This window comes from Callionymus lyra, chromosome 12 (genome assembly GCF_982586985.1).
Source record: "Callionymus lyra chromosome 12, fCalLyr1.hap1.1, whole genome shotgun sequence".
NCBI classification, from domain to species: Eukaryota; Metazoa; Chordata; class Actinopteri; order Syngnathiformes; family Callionymidae; genus Callionymus; species Callionymus lyra.
In genome coordinates this window covers 22,082,065-22,096,254 of record NC_141829.1, presented here as the reverse complement: position 1 = coordinate 22,096,254, position 14,190 = coordinate 22,082,065, and the positions used below count along the sequence as shown (strand labels likewise).

Below are 14,190 nucleotides of genomic sequence, written 5' to 3'. Positions count from 1 at the left end.
GCGAGTTCACAGCAGTTGTAGTGAGATACTACTGCCATCTACCTGTGAGCGGGTGTAAATCAAACCATTAAAATCCGAATGATTTGCATTGACAAATATTTTCATGGAGGTTTATTAAGTATGATTTAAAGCACGTTCTCTCTCCTTGCAAGCACTACTTTTCTAAATTAATTTTAATAAAGGTTTAATTAAGTTATATATGTAACCCAATCTAATACATAAGACATACAAAAAAAGATGCCGCTTCCCCTTCTTAAAATAAAGATCTTTGCATTACTGATTGCACACACACAAGTCAACAGATTTAAGATGAGAGTTTTATCTGGGACTTCCCTTTAAAAGTGACATTTATTCTGGAACCTAACTGACTGAGTTTTTTTTTTTGGGGGGGGGGGGGGGTTTAAGTCAGGAATGCCAGGAATAAATAAACAATTCTTCCTCGACAAAGATTATAGCTGGAAGTCAAGGAAGTTTTCTGGTGCTGGGATATTTTCAATATGATGCTAGACCAATCACAGTAGAATGGGTATGGTTATGGTAAACCAGAGTAATCTCCATAAATTGTTTTCAGTGGGTGGGGCTTAAGAACATTAACTAATGTAAATATTTTAATGAAAAAAAGAGTTTTGTACAAACAGACACATACTGATGAGTATAATAGAGGTCCAAGATCAATATAAGACACCATTGAATTAACATGTTGGTTGTTTCGACAATGTTCATTTAAATTGTTTTGGTATTAACAAAGTGCTTAAATTGTTAAGTTATATTCAAAATTGTTGAAATGGTTTACATATGCTTAAAACTCATGTAGATACACTTAATGCCAATGGTACATTGATTCCAAGTGTTTGCCACAGTACTCAACACAGGCTTTCAGCATTTCCAGAACAGCCCAAATATTTTTCCTATTGAATCTTTGATTTCCTCCATCGTGCTCGACTGATCTTTCCTAAAACAGACATAACTTGCACTTTTCATGTCTTTAAAATCGCATTACAGTCGTGATAATTAGCAGATATTCTTTTGCTCCTTTGGATCCGGTATTTAAAAAATGTTCGCCTCATTCCAGCAACCTCCTGGAAATAATTAAGATGTTAGACAATATTAACAAGATAAACACGGAAAAGTCAACAGTCAACTTTTATTTAATTGCAGCCTCAAACGGTTTCATAAAAAAGAATACTCAGATATTGAGGATTCTCATATACAATGCTCATATACAATCCTCAAGGTACCTCAAATATATTTAAACATTTTAAGCATTTAAGTGCAAATAGTTTCATACATCGCCAAGTACAAAAGTGACATTTTAAACTACAAGCTTTAAGTCCATATATATTAATCAGTGTATCAACCTAATTTTCAGCATCTTCTAATTTTCTCCTTCTGAAGTCCCCACCAGCTTCTTCAGACTGTTGGGACAGTGAAGGGGTGACTTTGGTGCTGTCGTAACCTTCCTCATCACTATTCAGAATTTGCTGGATCTGCTCATTGGGCCGTTTCCAGGACTGCCGAGTGGCAATCCAAAGAACCAGGCCTCCAAAAACAACAACCAGCAATCCCAGGACGTTCACGAATGTGGCCTCTGGTGGAGAGTCTTTGTACTTCGGGTCGTTTCTGAGTGATAAAGAACATACACAGACAGTTACACAGCAGTTTCCATTCGAAAAACTGTTTAATTTGTTGCATGTACTCACAGGGAAAATATCAGCTTCTCGGTGAACCCCATGAGTGACACAGCAATTACACTTCCGAAAAGCAGAAGTCCACTAAAGACATGGATCGGCATGTAGGCTGCTCTCCATGACAATGGGGTGACAGGAAGTAAGTAAAAAACGACTCCCAAAACAATCTGTTAAAACAGAAAGCCAATAACACTTTTAATAATCAATCTTTTTTTTTCTTCTTTTAATCAGACCTGGTTTATTTTAGAGAAGAATTTAAGTTAATTTAATAAGTTGGGTTGCATTTATTAAGATTGTTGTCTGGCACTGTGACATAGTAAACGTTTTACAATGTGGTCTCCCAGCTGCATGTGGCAGATCTCTTATGACACCACAAACCTGCCTCAAATGACCCCTTTCATTTGCTTACCGTCAAGTCTGAGATCATGAACAAAAACTCCAGAACAAACAAGACATTTATGAAATTCTCATTCTGACATTCAAATCTTAAATCCTTTGTTTATCAACTATGTAAAAGACAGATCATTTTTATCTGTACTGCTTACATACATGACAGAATTATAAAAGCAGCATTTTGGATGGAATAAACTCTAAATAAAGCTCTAATGTCTAACCAAATACAACAATTAAATAGTGAGACCTTAATTTACACACCTTAAATTAAAATGGATTGATTTTTCTACACTTTTTTTATTTAACAATTTAAAAATACAATTAAATATATATATATATATATATATATATATATATTTATTACTTTTTACAGCGATTTATTAATATAATAATATGCTTTTTAAAGCGTTCTAAATATCCTTTCTAGCAGTGCACTCAATGGAACAGCAGATGGGAGTAATGTTCTTTGTCTCAGTTGCACAACACACTCAGTAGCAGCTCCTTCTTTACCACTGAGAGTAGTGACTCTTTAAGTTTAAAACGTTCATGGTTTCAGATGGTAACTCTGAACACCTCCAAAATGTCACCATCAATACCTTGTGCCATTACAGAAAACTCCTGGATATCCTGATTGGGATTGCAGAGACGAACTGACATCATGTCTGGAATTCTTTGACCTAACTATATGTTGAGGAAAAATACCCCTTACCTGTAGACAATAGAAGATGACTACGATCAGCCCCACCCAGCTGTGCAAACTGTACATGTTAGGGATTTTGAGCACATTGTGGAAGTCAAAAACAGCCACAAGTGACACCACGATGAGGATGAAAGCCAGAAGATGCAAGCCTGCGTGGATGAACTTCACCACTTGTTTACTGTACTGCCAGGTCCACGGCAGTCGGTAGACAATAATAGCTGGAGACAGAAAACATTAGTTATGTCATTCTACTTCATGCCGAGGACTGATAGACAAGACCAACAAGCAATAAACATGTAACATTTGGGGAGAAATAGCAAAAAAATAAAAATAAATAGGCCTTCATAAACCGAGACTCAGAATTTAGAACAAAATAAACAATATTTAATGAAGCTTTAAGATCATATCACATGACACATGGCTTAAAATGTAGTGAATGTATACATACACATGGGTTATTAGTTAATAGATATTCCATTATCCTCCTAATAATAATTTATAATCCTAAAGGATGAAATTGATCCTCCTGAGGGATCAATAAAGTTCTACCTTACCTTACTGTGTTATGAAAATGTTAAGTCAGGTTGATTTTAAACTGCACATAAAAACGATTCATTAATTAAATCGTCAAATGTGTGTTGCAACTATTTTAAAAAACATTATATATATATATATATTTTACATTTGGAAAGGGCGCAAAATTTGAGTAAAAAATATCGAATTCCACTCTTTCGGAAACTTTCATTTTGTATGAAATGCGTGAACCAGACACTAACACAAACTTTTATCTGAAACAAATACATTAATTAAAAAAAAAAAGTTAATAATCTAGAAGAAAAAAGCTTTACTTGTAACATGAAAACATGAGGAATGGTGAAAACTAAAAGCCGATTAAAAAAAAAAGTTTTAAAACGATGATAAAGAATTTTATTATGTGATCCGCTTAGTTGTAGATGTGGGCGTGATGCAGCAGAACATTTACACGTTGTTTCACAAATACTCGGTGGATCTCAAGCGTGTCTAAAACCAAGAAAACTCTCACCTGCTCCATGCAGCACAATGAAGCCGATGACCATCAACACCGGATGCCAGTTGAACTTGACCGCATCGCCGTTCCAGCCCAGTCCCTCTCGGAAGTGAAGGACCCAAACCAAGACGAAAACGATGGACGCGAAGGCCACCGCCACGGAGGCGGACAGGAAACCCACGAACTGCTTCTTCTGCTCCATGTTAGTGCAGAAGTGAAGTGAAAGACTCAACCCGCGTCCTCAGGTCCACTTTAAGTGAGGCGTGTTGTGGACAGAAGGACGTCACGTGACTGCGGGGCTCTTAAGAAGGGAAAAAAAGTGTTTTTGTAACTCCTTATGAAACGGTGTCAGAGATAATTAAAAACAACCACCTGGGTGGAATTGAATTGTTTATTCGTTATTTTGTAATTCTAATTAAGTCACATAACAATTAGGAGGAAATAAGTTCACAGACTTTCTTATGGGGTCTGAAAAATAAAGTTTGCAATCCCCGGATGCATCTTGTTTCGAAACAGAACGATGCATTATGGGAATTGTATTTCTCACGTTCACCACTGATTTGCAGTGTAATTTAGTTATTCGATGTGACATAAAAGGTAAACAATCGATCAAGAGAAATTGTTATCATTTTTCAAGATATTTGTTTATTGATTTTTTCCACATAATTCATTCAGCCCAACAGTGTCTGGAAATGGTAGGATAAACTGAGAAAAAATAAAACAAAAGAAAATGTACATCAGAAAAAGTGCAATAGCATCTTGGCAGTAAAGTAATAATAATAATATAAATATTAATTCAAATATGTATACAGACATACATTCATATCCACATATATACAGTATACACATATATATGTATATATATATATATATATATATATATATATAATATACTATATATATAGAGTATACATATATATATAGTATACATATACACATCCACATATATGCAAAGATTATGATATGAGAATATATTAGTTTAACTGTGATGTAATGTGGAAGACATTTTGAGCAGAATAATATACTAGCTAGCTTATCCAGACCTTTTGAGATGTAACCTTTCTGAGCAAATAAAACAAAAATAAACAAAAAACGAATTGCATTTACACAGCAGTGTAGTTCTCTTTTGTTACAGCACTTGCTTAGAGGCTGATATAGTTGGCGTTCTAGTTAGACCGGCTGTCTGAAATAGTTCATATTTGTCAGCTAGGTTTTGTTGCAGTTAAAGAGTTTTCTATTTTTGAAACTTTTTCTTTTACCTTTCTAATAGTTATAATTTATCACACGATATTTACACTTTATATTTTCCCCAGCAATCTGTACCTGACCTAAATAATCATTGCCCTGAGGTGACGAACGTAGCAGATCTTCGTTTTACAACCTCACCCAGGAATCATAACATCTTACCTAAAGTAGCATTCATATGATCTGATGGGCTAATATTTACCCTCAAATGAATATTGACAAGAGAGCTTATTCAACAGAACCCTTATCCAATATATTGTTTCTTTCCCTGAGGGTATCATATGTTTCACCTTACGTGTTCAAAAATGTATCTCAACCATTTTTACCAGTTGTTTTTTAACCTTGAAGAATTAATGGGTTGGCTTTCTTGCTTCTTATCTTATTGGTCAGTAAAGGCACCATAAAACATATCTAGTTCCTCAAAGGTCACAGTTCTTTATGTGCTAGTTTGTAAAAGTTAAGGGAACTAAGTTAAGATAGCATTTTTATTATTTCTTGCCAAAAGAAGATACACACATTACACATTTACTTCAGATTTGTTAGGTAATCATAACCAGTGTAAACAATGGAGGTAAACAATAAGAGTTTTTACATCTGCCATTTAAACTAACGTGATTCTTCTTAACCCAGAGATTTCATAAAATTAATTTATATTTTTTTATCTATATTTTTTAAATATGATTGATAACAATTAAGTTATGGAGACAGCAGGTGCAATAGCATGTATATATTAAATAACAGCGCACAAAACAGCAAGAACAGGAGCAACACAGAAAGCAAGGATTGGCGATTTTATCAGCGGCCCAGTGTTCCAGGGGCTCTTTTCTCTGGCAGCCTAAACAAAAGTGCAGATTGTCTGAGAAAGCTTCACTTATATTGGCTTCAGCTGGCCCTTCAGCCATCTCTCTCTGCATGCCTCAGGGTATTTAGCCTTCTTCTGTCAAGAGTCTACTCCATCTCCCCAGAAGAACCACCGGCTTTGTTTTAGTCTCACGTTAAGACCAGGTTTGATATCAGTGGTATTTACTTGAAATGTTTCACTTTTTAATCATAATGTATTTTCTCTCTGAAGACTTGATTTTTTATATATATATTCTGAGCTTTGTATTTTGTTTGTAAGTGTTGTCAATATCCCTGTCATTGTCAGTTGATGTCCACAGTATCAGTGATTTACATACAAATACACAATGTTGTATATAAAGAAAGACACTAGGCAAGGAGCCCCCACTGGTGCTGAATTTGTCCAAAAAATATTTTTTTTATTGATTAGAAATGCATATCAGACTCAGTCACAAAGAAACGCAAAAAAAAAAAAAAAAAAAAATTATTCATTATTACTATAATCTACATCACAAAGAACTTCAACCATTGCAGTGGTGGTTTTTTTCTACCTGCAAAAATAACACACTTTACAAAACAAGTCCTTTCAAACGATTCAAGATAATTTCTCTTCCAAAATATGGGAACATTGATAATAAATTCACGTTGAAAAAGAACTGACGTATCAACATGACATTTTCCTTTTAAGATAAAAAAGATTAAAAAAGATCTATTGCATTTAAAAAAGGGGAAATAAAATAATTGATGAACATGTTTCAAAAACTTCTAGAAAGTGAATGTTTGATTTAGATCGTTCATTTCTGCTTGGGCGCCATGAGCTTGTAAACATGGCAGCAGAAAGTATTGTTCTTCTGTTCAACATGAACAAGTGTGTCCTTATCGAAATACAACTCGTGCTGAAACGTCTGTAAGAAAATGAGGATGAAAATTATGAGTAGAGATGAATAATAAGATGGTTTTAGTAGGTAAAACTTCTGACCTCATCCCAGGTTTCAACCAGATCAATCGTCTGCAGCAACCGGCCGCTGAAGTTGTCATGTAGTTGGAATCGAGCTCTACCGTCTCTCTCCTCGTTGTGGGTGACTAAAATTCCAATAAGGTCGAGCTCATCTTCGTACTCGAGCATTCGAAAGGTCTGTCAAGAGACATGAAATTATGCAAACAATGCGATTTGTTCAATAAAAGCATGTTTAATGCAGCAACTTTCAATGGTTGTACTTAAGTGGAAAATAGAGCAATGAATGTAGTAGTAAACAGATTCATCTCACTATTAGCATTGAAGACAACAGCTCAACCTTTAAACAATTGTTTCCATTATCTTAGTTACAGTATATATTCTTAGTTATTGTTTTGACTCTTTGACTGCTTTGTAATCATAAAAATAAAAAACGCTGGAAAAAAGATACTCTAAAATACCAGCCGTAAACATCTGATCGAACTGTTTTTGAAAAAATTAAATCTCTCCTGTGGCATTGAGTTTATCGCTCTCCGTCTGTGCTCAAACATCCCAAGAACCTGCAAACCGTATACTATTGAAAGGGACAAGTTACAGACGATTATACTCAGTCTGTGATCTGAATTACCATCTGGATCTTCTAGACTACTTGCTCACACTGTAGGACTGTTACTTAGTTACCACTGGATTGTATGAGTCGGCTCTATAATGCTAATGCAGTGTAACTATTTTGCATTCATTATTTTTTAAAGATTTCAGTGGAATGGATTTTTTTTCACTCACCTCTTGATCTGGGTCGTCATCCAGTAGCTGAACTCTTCTTTTCACGGTGCGGCCCGAAGAGGTTACAGTGACCTGTGAGGCAGGCTGCAGGAGGGGTGAGATTCAAGCACTGCCAATGATCACAAAAAGCCTCTCAGACGATCAACTTACACTGGTGTTTCTTTTGGTTTCAATGCAGAAATCTTTGACTATCGTTGCCTTGTTCATCTGATCGATGAGTTTCAAGACGCTGGTGAGAAAATATAATGATTAAGTTGGTACGGTAAAGATGAAAACACATCCTTTTACATAAACTGTAATACAAACTTGATGGTTGTTGGTCCAAAATGAACAATTCTTCCTGAGACATCTGGATGGAAGAATATCTCATCACTTTCCAAAGAGTAAATGTCCATGTTCTGAACTCCATTTTCTGCCTGAAAACAACAAGAGACGTACGTTATGGCATTCAAATAACATTACAAGCATTGTGTTCCTAGTAATGTTTTTTTCTGGTTAAAATCTGAACAACAGATGTCCACAAGACATATTCAAGCAGTGCCAAAGACAGCTGTAGCCCATCTTGACCAGACGTTTACAAAGAGTGCTCTCAAAGTGAGTTTAGAATAGATTACAAATTAATACATTTACTGAATGAATTAAATGGTTGGTCATTAATTGCAAGATAATGTACCAATGTTCCATCCCCCAGAGAGCGGATGTGATGCGTCCCCTTGTGGACTGTCTGGAGAGGGGTGTGGATGAAGTGCCATGGGAACCCCCCAATCTGTATTCCATTAGGAGAACACTGAACCTCAAAAAGCACAGGAGGACATTCTAGGGAAGAAATTAAGATGTATTAAGGCACACTATCAAAAAAGCTCCAATCACACTAAAAGAAACGTACGTGATGCTTCGGGTGTGAATCTTACCTGTGATCTGAATATTCACAGGGATACCAAAGGGACTCTCTCCTACTATTCGGCCTCCAAGGAGAGAACTACGTTTTCCAAGTGTCAACTTTTCTGTCATAAACTAAAATTAAAAAATAGAAACATATTCATTTGTCTACTCAATTAAAATACTTGCTTATTACTTTTGAAAACATACTTGTTTTACAATGTGCTCAAAGCTGAACAGCTTCACAGACTTGGTGTACGACACAGCCAGGACACCTTGAGACAGGATTAAATCTCTTGCACTGTTTCCAAAAATCTGAACAATCGGGAAACATTTTAAGAGTCATCAAATTAAAAAAAGAAATAGTTAAAGACCTTATTACCTTTTTGTTGATCTCCATAACACCTACCACTTGCAAAGGAAATACACGAAAGATGGCCAAGTGCATTAGATTATTCTGCAAAATACCCACCTGAGAAGTGAGAAGACGGGTGAAAAGAATTCATGGAATGTTTGAACATAATTTCTGTAAAATGTTCTTGGATTATATAAAGTATTTTATAATGTAGTAATAGGTATATTCTACGTACAAGTGAATGAAATTAAAACATATCAGAATTTCCACCACAACAATCAATATTTTATTTGTGTTTACAACACTGGCAATACAAGTTTCTGATTCTGATATGAGGTGATTTTAAAATATATTTTTGAGTTTAATTGAATGTTACCTGCCGTGCCAAGGTTGTTTCTTTACTTTGAATGGATTTAACATAAAATATTTCCTGAGCAGAATCCCAGCCGAGATACCTACAATGACAGTTCACAGCAATGTAAAACACATTCAAGAGAAGAAAAAAAAGAATATATTATTGTGAGTTACTTGAATTTATGCCTTGAAGACAGGAAAACTCTCTCCAATTCTTCTCCGGTTTTCGCAGACAAGCGATACAGCCAGTTATTCGCAGTTAAAGCCAATAGGCTCGGCTTTTGATCAGAAGCAGACGCTAAGGACCGTCCCTTAAAAGTTTAAAGCAAAGCACTCTTGAAATGATCACTGATTTAGTAGCTAAACAGACGTGATCTGGCAACATCCTCTATAAAGTGCAACTTACAAGTGGACCTTGGCACAGTAGAAGATCTTCAAATTTGTCAACTTTGCTCCTTTTCGGTAATTTGTATAATAGATGAGGCTCAGAATGAAGGCTGGAATAGAATAAAAACAACAATATAGTTACATGTTAATAAATCACAGTTGTGCAAGATTAATGACACAGTAACAGCTTGTCAGGAGTATTTATTAGTGCGTTTTCTCAACTTAATTAAAGTGAACTCTTAAACATATCAAAAGACAGCTCAATACTTTTTACTGTTTGCAAAAAACTCACCAATTATAGCAGCTTTGGTAGTTGTCAAAGTAGATATTGTAGTCTTCATACATTATTCTGGATACTGATGATTTGCTCCACACTTTAGTGTACTTTCTGTTTTTCTACAATAGGGTAAAAACAAGATAAAGTATTCAGTGACTTTTGTGATTTACCAGTGACATGTAAGAGAGGACTGACCTGCAGGAGAAGCGTTCTTAAGATCTTCAGGTTGAGTCTGCTCAGAGCTCCAGCATCTCTCACCCCTCCTCTGCTTCTCCGGGTCAACATCAATGTGGTGTTGGTTCCGTATCCCTGCTGTAGCGCCATCATTCGGTGGTCTATCGTTCTACAAGACGATGCGAGAGGTGACATGGTCACCGGCAACAGAAGGTCATCGCAACAACCAAAACAAGTAAGTATTTCCACAGGGAGACGCACACAAAGAGCCCGAGTGACTGACGCTAACGGCTAGCTGAGGCTAGCTACGTTGAGCTAATGGTAATCATTATATGTATTCATATGAATACTTAACTTGGTAAAGAAAACGAATATTTGGAGACAACGTGTCTTTAAAATAGAATAAAAATAGGAAAATGTTCTCTAAAAAAATCGCGAGTTTCAAGTAGCACTCATTTAGGTAGTTTGATGTAGTTTCAAGTGACTTCCAGCTCTTCTTCGTGGTTATTGTTTCGCTACCGCCATCTTGTGAGTCGGAAGAGGAAATGCTGTGTAATAAGCGTTTAATAAATATTCATTTGTTTATTGCACATTCATACATTTGGGGAATTGAAATTAAATTTAGGAAGTGAAGTTGTTTTTATCATCTAATGTGAAATTGTAAAGATGTGTAAGTATTTCCATGACACACTATGTAATAAAAAGTTTAAAAGCAGTGTTGTGTAGTCTGTTATCAGTTTAAATGCATCTAAAAAGTTAAACTTTTTTTTTACAGACAAAATGAAGAAGCTGCAGCCCCGGTCAATCGTCACACTGGCAAAATGTTTCTTCAGATGTTCAGTAAGATCAAAAAGTAGTGATGGGAAACCCTCAGCTCCACTTGGCTCAAGGATGCTGACAAACTCTGATGATATTTTCAAACATAACATGTGGTTAGTGTACGATTTAACATGAATGACAGTTCTCAAACAGTATCTGTGAGGATGCTAGTGGATTTAACATTTTTTATTAACTTAGGGATCACATAAAGTGGACTGAAGAAGACAAAGAAAAGGCTCGTAAAAGGGCAGAAGAAAACTCAGTTGTTCAAATCTCTTTAGAAGAACGGGGTAAGATGTCTTATATTAAATTCGCATTGATCAACTTTGAAACTTTATTAACAATCCATTACCTTATCATCTCTGCAGGTAAATTTGTATCAGATGCCAGCCAATACTGGGACACGTTCTATGAAGTTCACCAAAATAAATTCTTCAAAGATCGTACATGGCTATCCTTCGAGTTCCCTGAGCTGCTACCTCCAAACACTGATAGTCAGGCTGTGGATCAGTGTCCGTGTGATCTGCATGCTGAGCGGACGACGGAGCCAGAAGCCAGGCTTGAAGGTCGGACAAACACAAAGATACACTTGCGAGAAGACGCTCCACTGAAGACAAATGAAGCTTTCCCAGGAGAGGGCTCACCCTACAGGATACTTGAGGTTTTGAGATATATTCTGTTTGCATTTATTTGTCATTTAGATTTAAATGTTAACGTAATAATCAAATATGATTGAAAATGTTGATTTTTACAGGTCGGATGTGGGGTTGGCAACAGTGGGATTCCAATTGTTAAACTTATAAGGTGAAAACATTTTATTTATTATTTTACATTACCATACATCGAAATATCTAGATTTGGCATAATTTAACACATTAATTCTAATGAATTGCAAATATGACTATTTGCAAAAAGTTGCATGCGAGTTTAGTAAAAATCTAAACTTTTTTGTGTATTTAATTAACGTGGAATATTTATTTTTAAAGCTCTTTTTTTAATTACAGATTTACGAAATTATTATTTGAGGGACCTTAATTAATTTTCTGCTATTTCTTGTAACTATTCACAAGAAGGTGTTTGGTTTGAAGTATGTATATAACGTTTTTCTTTTAATTAAATTAAGTTTAAATTTAAATTACTGTCTGGAAAACCAAACTAAGATAAAGTATTAATTACTATTTAGATATAACTGAATTTTAGAAAATCCTCAAAAATGTCCCACTATAATGATATTTTAATATTATATTAGAGGATTTTTGCATCCTAACATAACATGTGATCTTTCATTTTTACAGAGAAAAAGGTGCATTTTTGTACTGCTGTGACTTCTCTGCATGTGCCATTAAGCTGCTTAAGGTAATAACATGTCCTTCTTTTATATAAATTATCAGGTGAAATTGTAGTTTGAACATATTTCTTACTATGTCTTTTAAGATTATCTTCACCTTAAGGAACATATAATATTAGAACATACACAATTTAAGGTTAAAATTGTTTTTAAATGCCTTGTATATTTTACAACTCATTTTAGACAGATAGTATTGTTCATGCCTGGTAAACTTCTTCTTCCTTCTTTGTTCTAGGACCATCCAGACTTTGACGAGTCTATATGTCATGCTTTTCAGCATGACTTGTGTGATGAGAAGGCCTCCTTTCCTTTCCCCCCTCAGAGCCTGGATGTAATACTGGCTGTGTTTGTTCTCTCTGCCATTAGCCCAGAGAGGTTGGTGAAAGCAATTGTATTACTTGGGAATACCTGGTAAAGATGACAAACATAAATGAAGAGAAACCTTACTTTTACCCAATCAGATTGCAGAGTGTAGTCAACCGGTTGTCCAAGTACCTTAAACATGGAGGGACCATTCTGTTTCGTGACTACGGGAGATACGACTTCACGCAACTGAGGTTTAAAAAAGGTGAGTGTTATACAAGTAGTGCACAGAAATATATTTTACTTGTGTGTGTTCTTTTCTCCACACAGGACGGTGCTTGTCTGAAAACTTCTACACACGTGGAGATGGAACCTGTGTTTACTTTTTTACAAAAGGTTTCTTTTTATTTGTTGATGCATGACATGGTTGCAAAACTACATGAAACTGCTGTCAAGACTGAACATGGATGGATCGGACTATTTTTCTTTTTTTTGCAGAGGAAGTTCATGATTTATTCTCCAAAGCCGGATTAACAGAGGTTCAGAATCTTGAAGACAGACGTCTGCAGGTGAACCGAAAAAAGAAGATTTCAATTCACAGAGTGTGGATGCAGAGCAAATACAGGAAGCTCTCCGATTGAAGGAGATGTATGATTTATTTTTACGATTTTTCAATAAAACAACATTCCCTAAATGTTATTTCTTGTATTATATCCATAGAAGGTTAATTGACATTTGTACCATTTTTTTTTTACATGTAGTGGAGCTTTATCTTAATCATCTACTAAAGACAATTTTCAGGATCAGAACCAGATGAATTGTTGCTCAGGCTTGTGGACATGTTTGACCTCCTTTACTGGTTAACTTTTCTAAAGCAAGAATGTCAAAATTAAATTGTCATTATATTGTTTACTCCAATTTAATGGATGTTAAACTGTCTTTATTGCCTATATAATTATTTGGACTAAACTGATTCAACTTGTATGAGTGGAATTGTTCTGAACTCTATTATTTACAAGTCACTTTGTATTGACTTCCCTTTTTTTAAATTATTATTTATAAAAACGATTAACACCAAAAACATCTCAACTCGAAACAATAAAGGTGCAATATCAAAACAACCTAAATAATTATAAAAGTAATTACTAAATATAAATATATACAAATACAATTTAAATGAGCTCGTCCTTACCTGTAGAACATGGACAAATCAAATTTCAAAATTAATCAAATGAAAGTATCCCCAAATGTTTCTTTTTGCACTTTTGTAAAGTTTTCTTATTTTTTCAAAATGTAAATATTGTGAGTGAAACCAGAGTCAAATTCTTGATTAAAAAACGTAACTTTCTCTTTTTTTTCAAGGGACTTTTGATGATGAGGGAAGTAAGAAGCTTGACATGTATGGATCTGTTTCTTCAGTCATTAGGAACCAAAAATCCACACTGAAGAAAGAGCTGAGCCAAAAGGCAAAGCACTTTATTTACTAGTAGATCTACAATCAAGCTTTGAGTAGTACGTTCAAAATGTCTTCTGGTGTCAAAAGATGAGTCATTTATGAGATATTTAAATTGAACTCTTTGACTTATTTAGTTCTTTTTTTCTTTAAATGTATATAAAAAAATGTTGCAAACTTGTTTTAGGATTTAAAAGGCACCTGGAAGAT

At 35.0% G+C, this 14,190-nt stretch overlaps 3 protein-coding genes across 3 annotated transcripts; 1 reads left to right on the top strand and 2 right to left on the bottom strand.

Annotated features, from left to right (window-relative positions):
* Positions 1-1,130: 1,130 nt before the first annotated feature.
* cybrd1 (cytochrome b reductase 1) lies at positions 1,131-4,115 on the bottom strand. Its single transcript, XM_087804035.1, has 4 exons — positions 3,824-4,115; positions 2,791-2,999; positions 1,701-1,855; positions 1,131-1,620 (listed from the first exon to the last, which is right to left on the bottom strand). The coding sequence occupies exons 1-4, from the start codon at positions 4,008-4,010 to the stop codon at positions 1,359-1,361; spliced, it is 813 nt and encodes a 270-aa protein (XP_087660161.1). The 5' UTR covers positions 4,011-4,115; the 3' UTR covers positions 1,131-1,358.
* Positions 4,116-6,255: 2,140 nt separating this feature from the next.
* Positions 6,256-10,252, bottom strand: dcaf17 (ddb1 and cul4 associated factor 17). Its single transcript, XM_087803764.1, has 14 exons — positions 10,079-10,252; positions 9,899-10,002; positions 9,626-9,716; positions 9,394-9,530; positions 9,242-9,320; positions 8,893-8,982; positions 8,721-8,825; positions 8,543-8,645; positions 8,305-8,447; positions 7,938-8,047; positions 7,782-7,860; positions 7,632-7,715; positions 6,873-7,028; positions 6,256-6,798 (listed from the first exon to the last, which is right to left on the bottom strand). Exons 1-14 carry the CDS (start codon positions 10,250-10,252, stop codon positions 6,688-6,690), a joined length of 1,566 nt encoding a protein of 521 aa, XP_087659890.1. The 3' UTR covers positions 6,256-6,687.
* mettl8 (methyltransferase 8, methylcytidine) lies at positions 10,173-13,270 on the top strand. Its single transcript, XM_087803765.1, has 10 exons — positions 10,173-10,292; positions 10,833-10,989; positions 11,075-11,166; positions 11,245-11,537; positions 11,631-11,680; positions 12,172-12,232; positions 12,460-12,599; positions 12,686-12,792; positions 12,858-12,923; positions 13,026-13,270. Exons 2-10 carry the CDS (start codon positions 10,838-10,840, stop codon positions 13,166-13,168), a joined length of 1,104 nt encoding a protein of 367 aa, XP_087659891.1. The 5' UTR covers positions 10,173-10,292; positions 10,833-10,837; the 3' UTR covers positions 13,169-13,270.
* Positions 13,271-14,190: the final 920 nt, after the last annotated feature.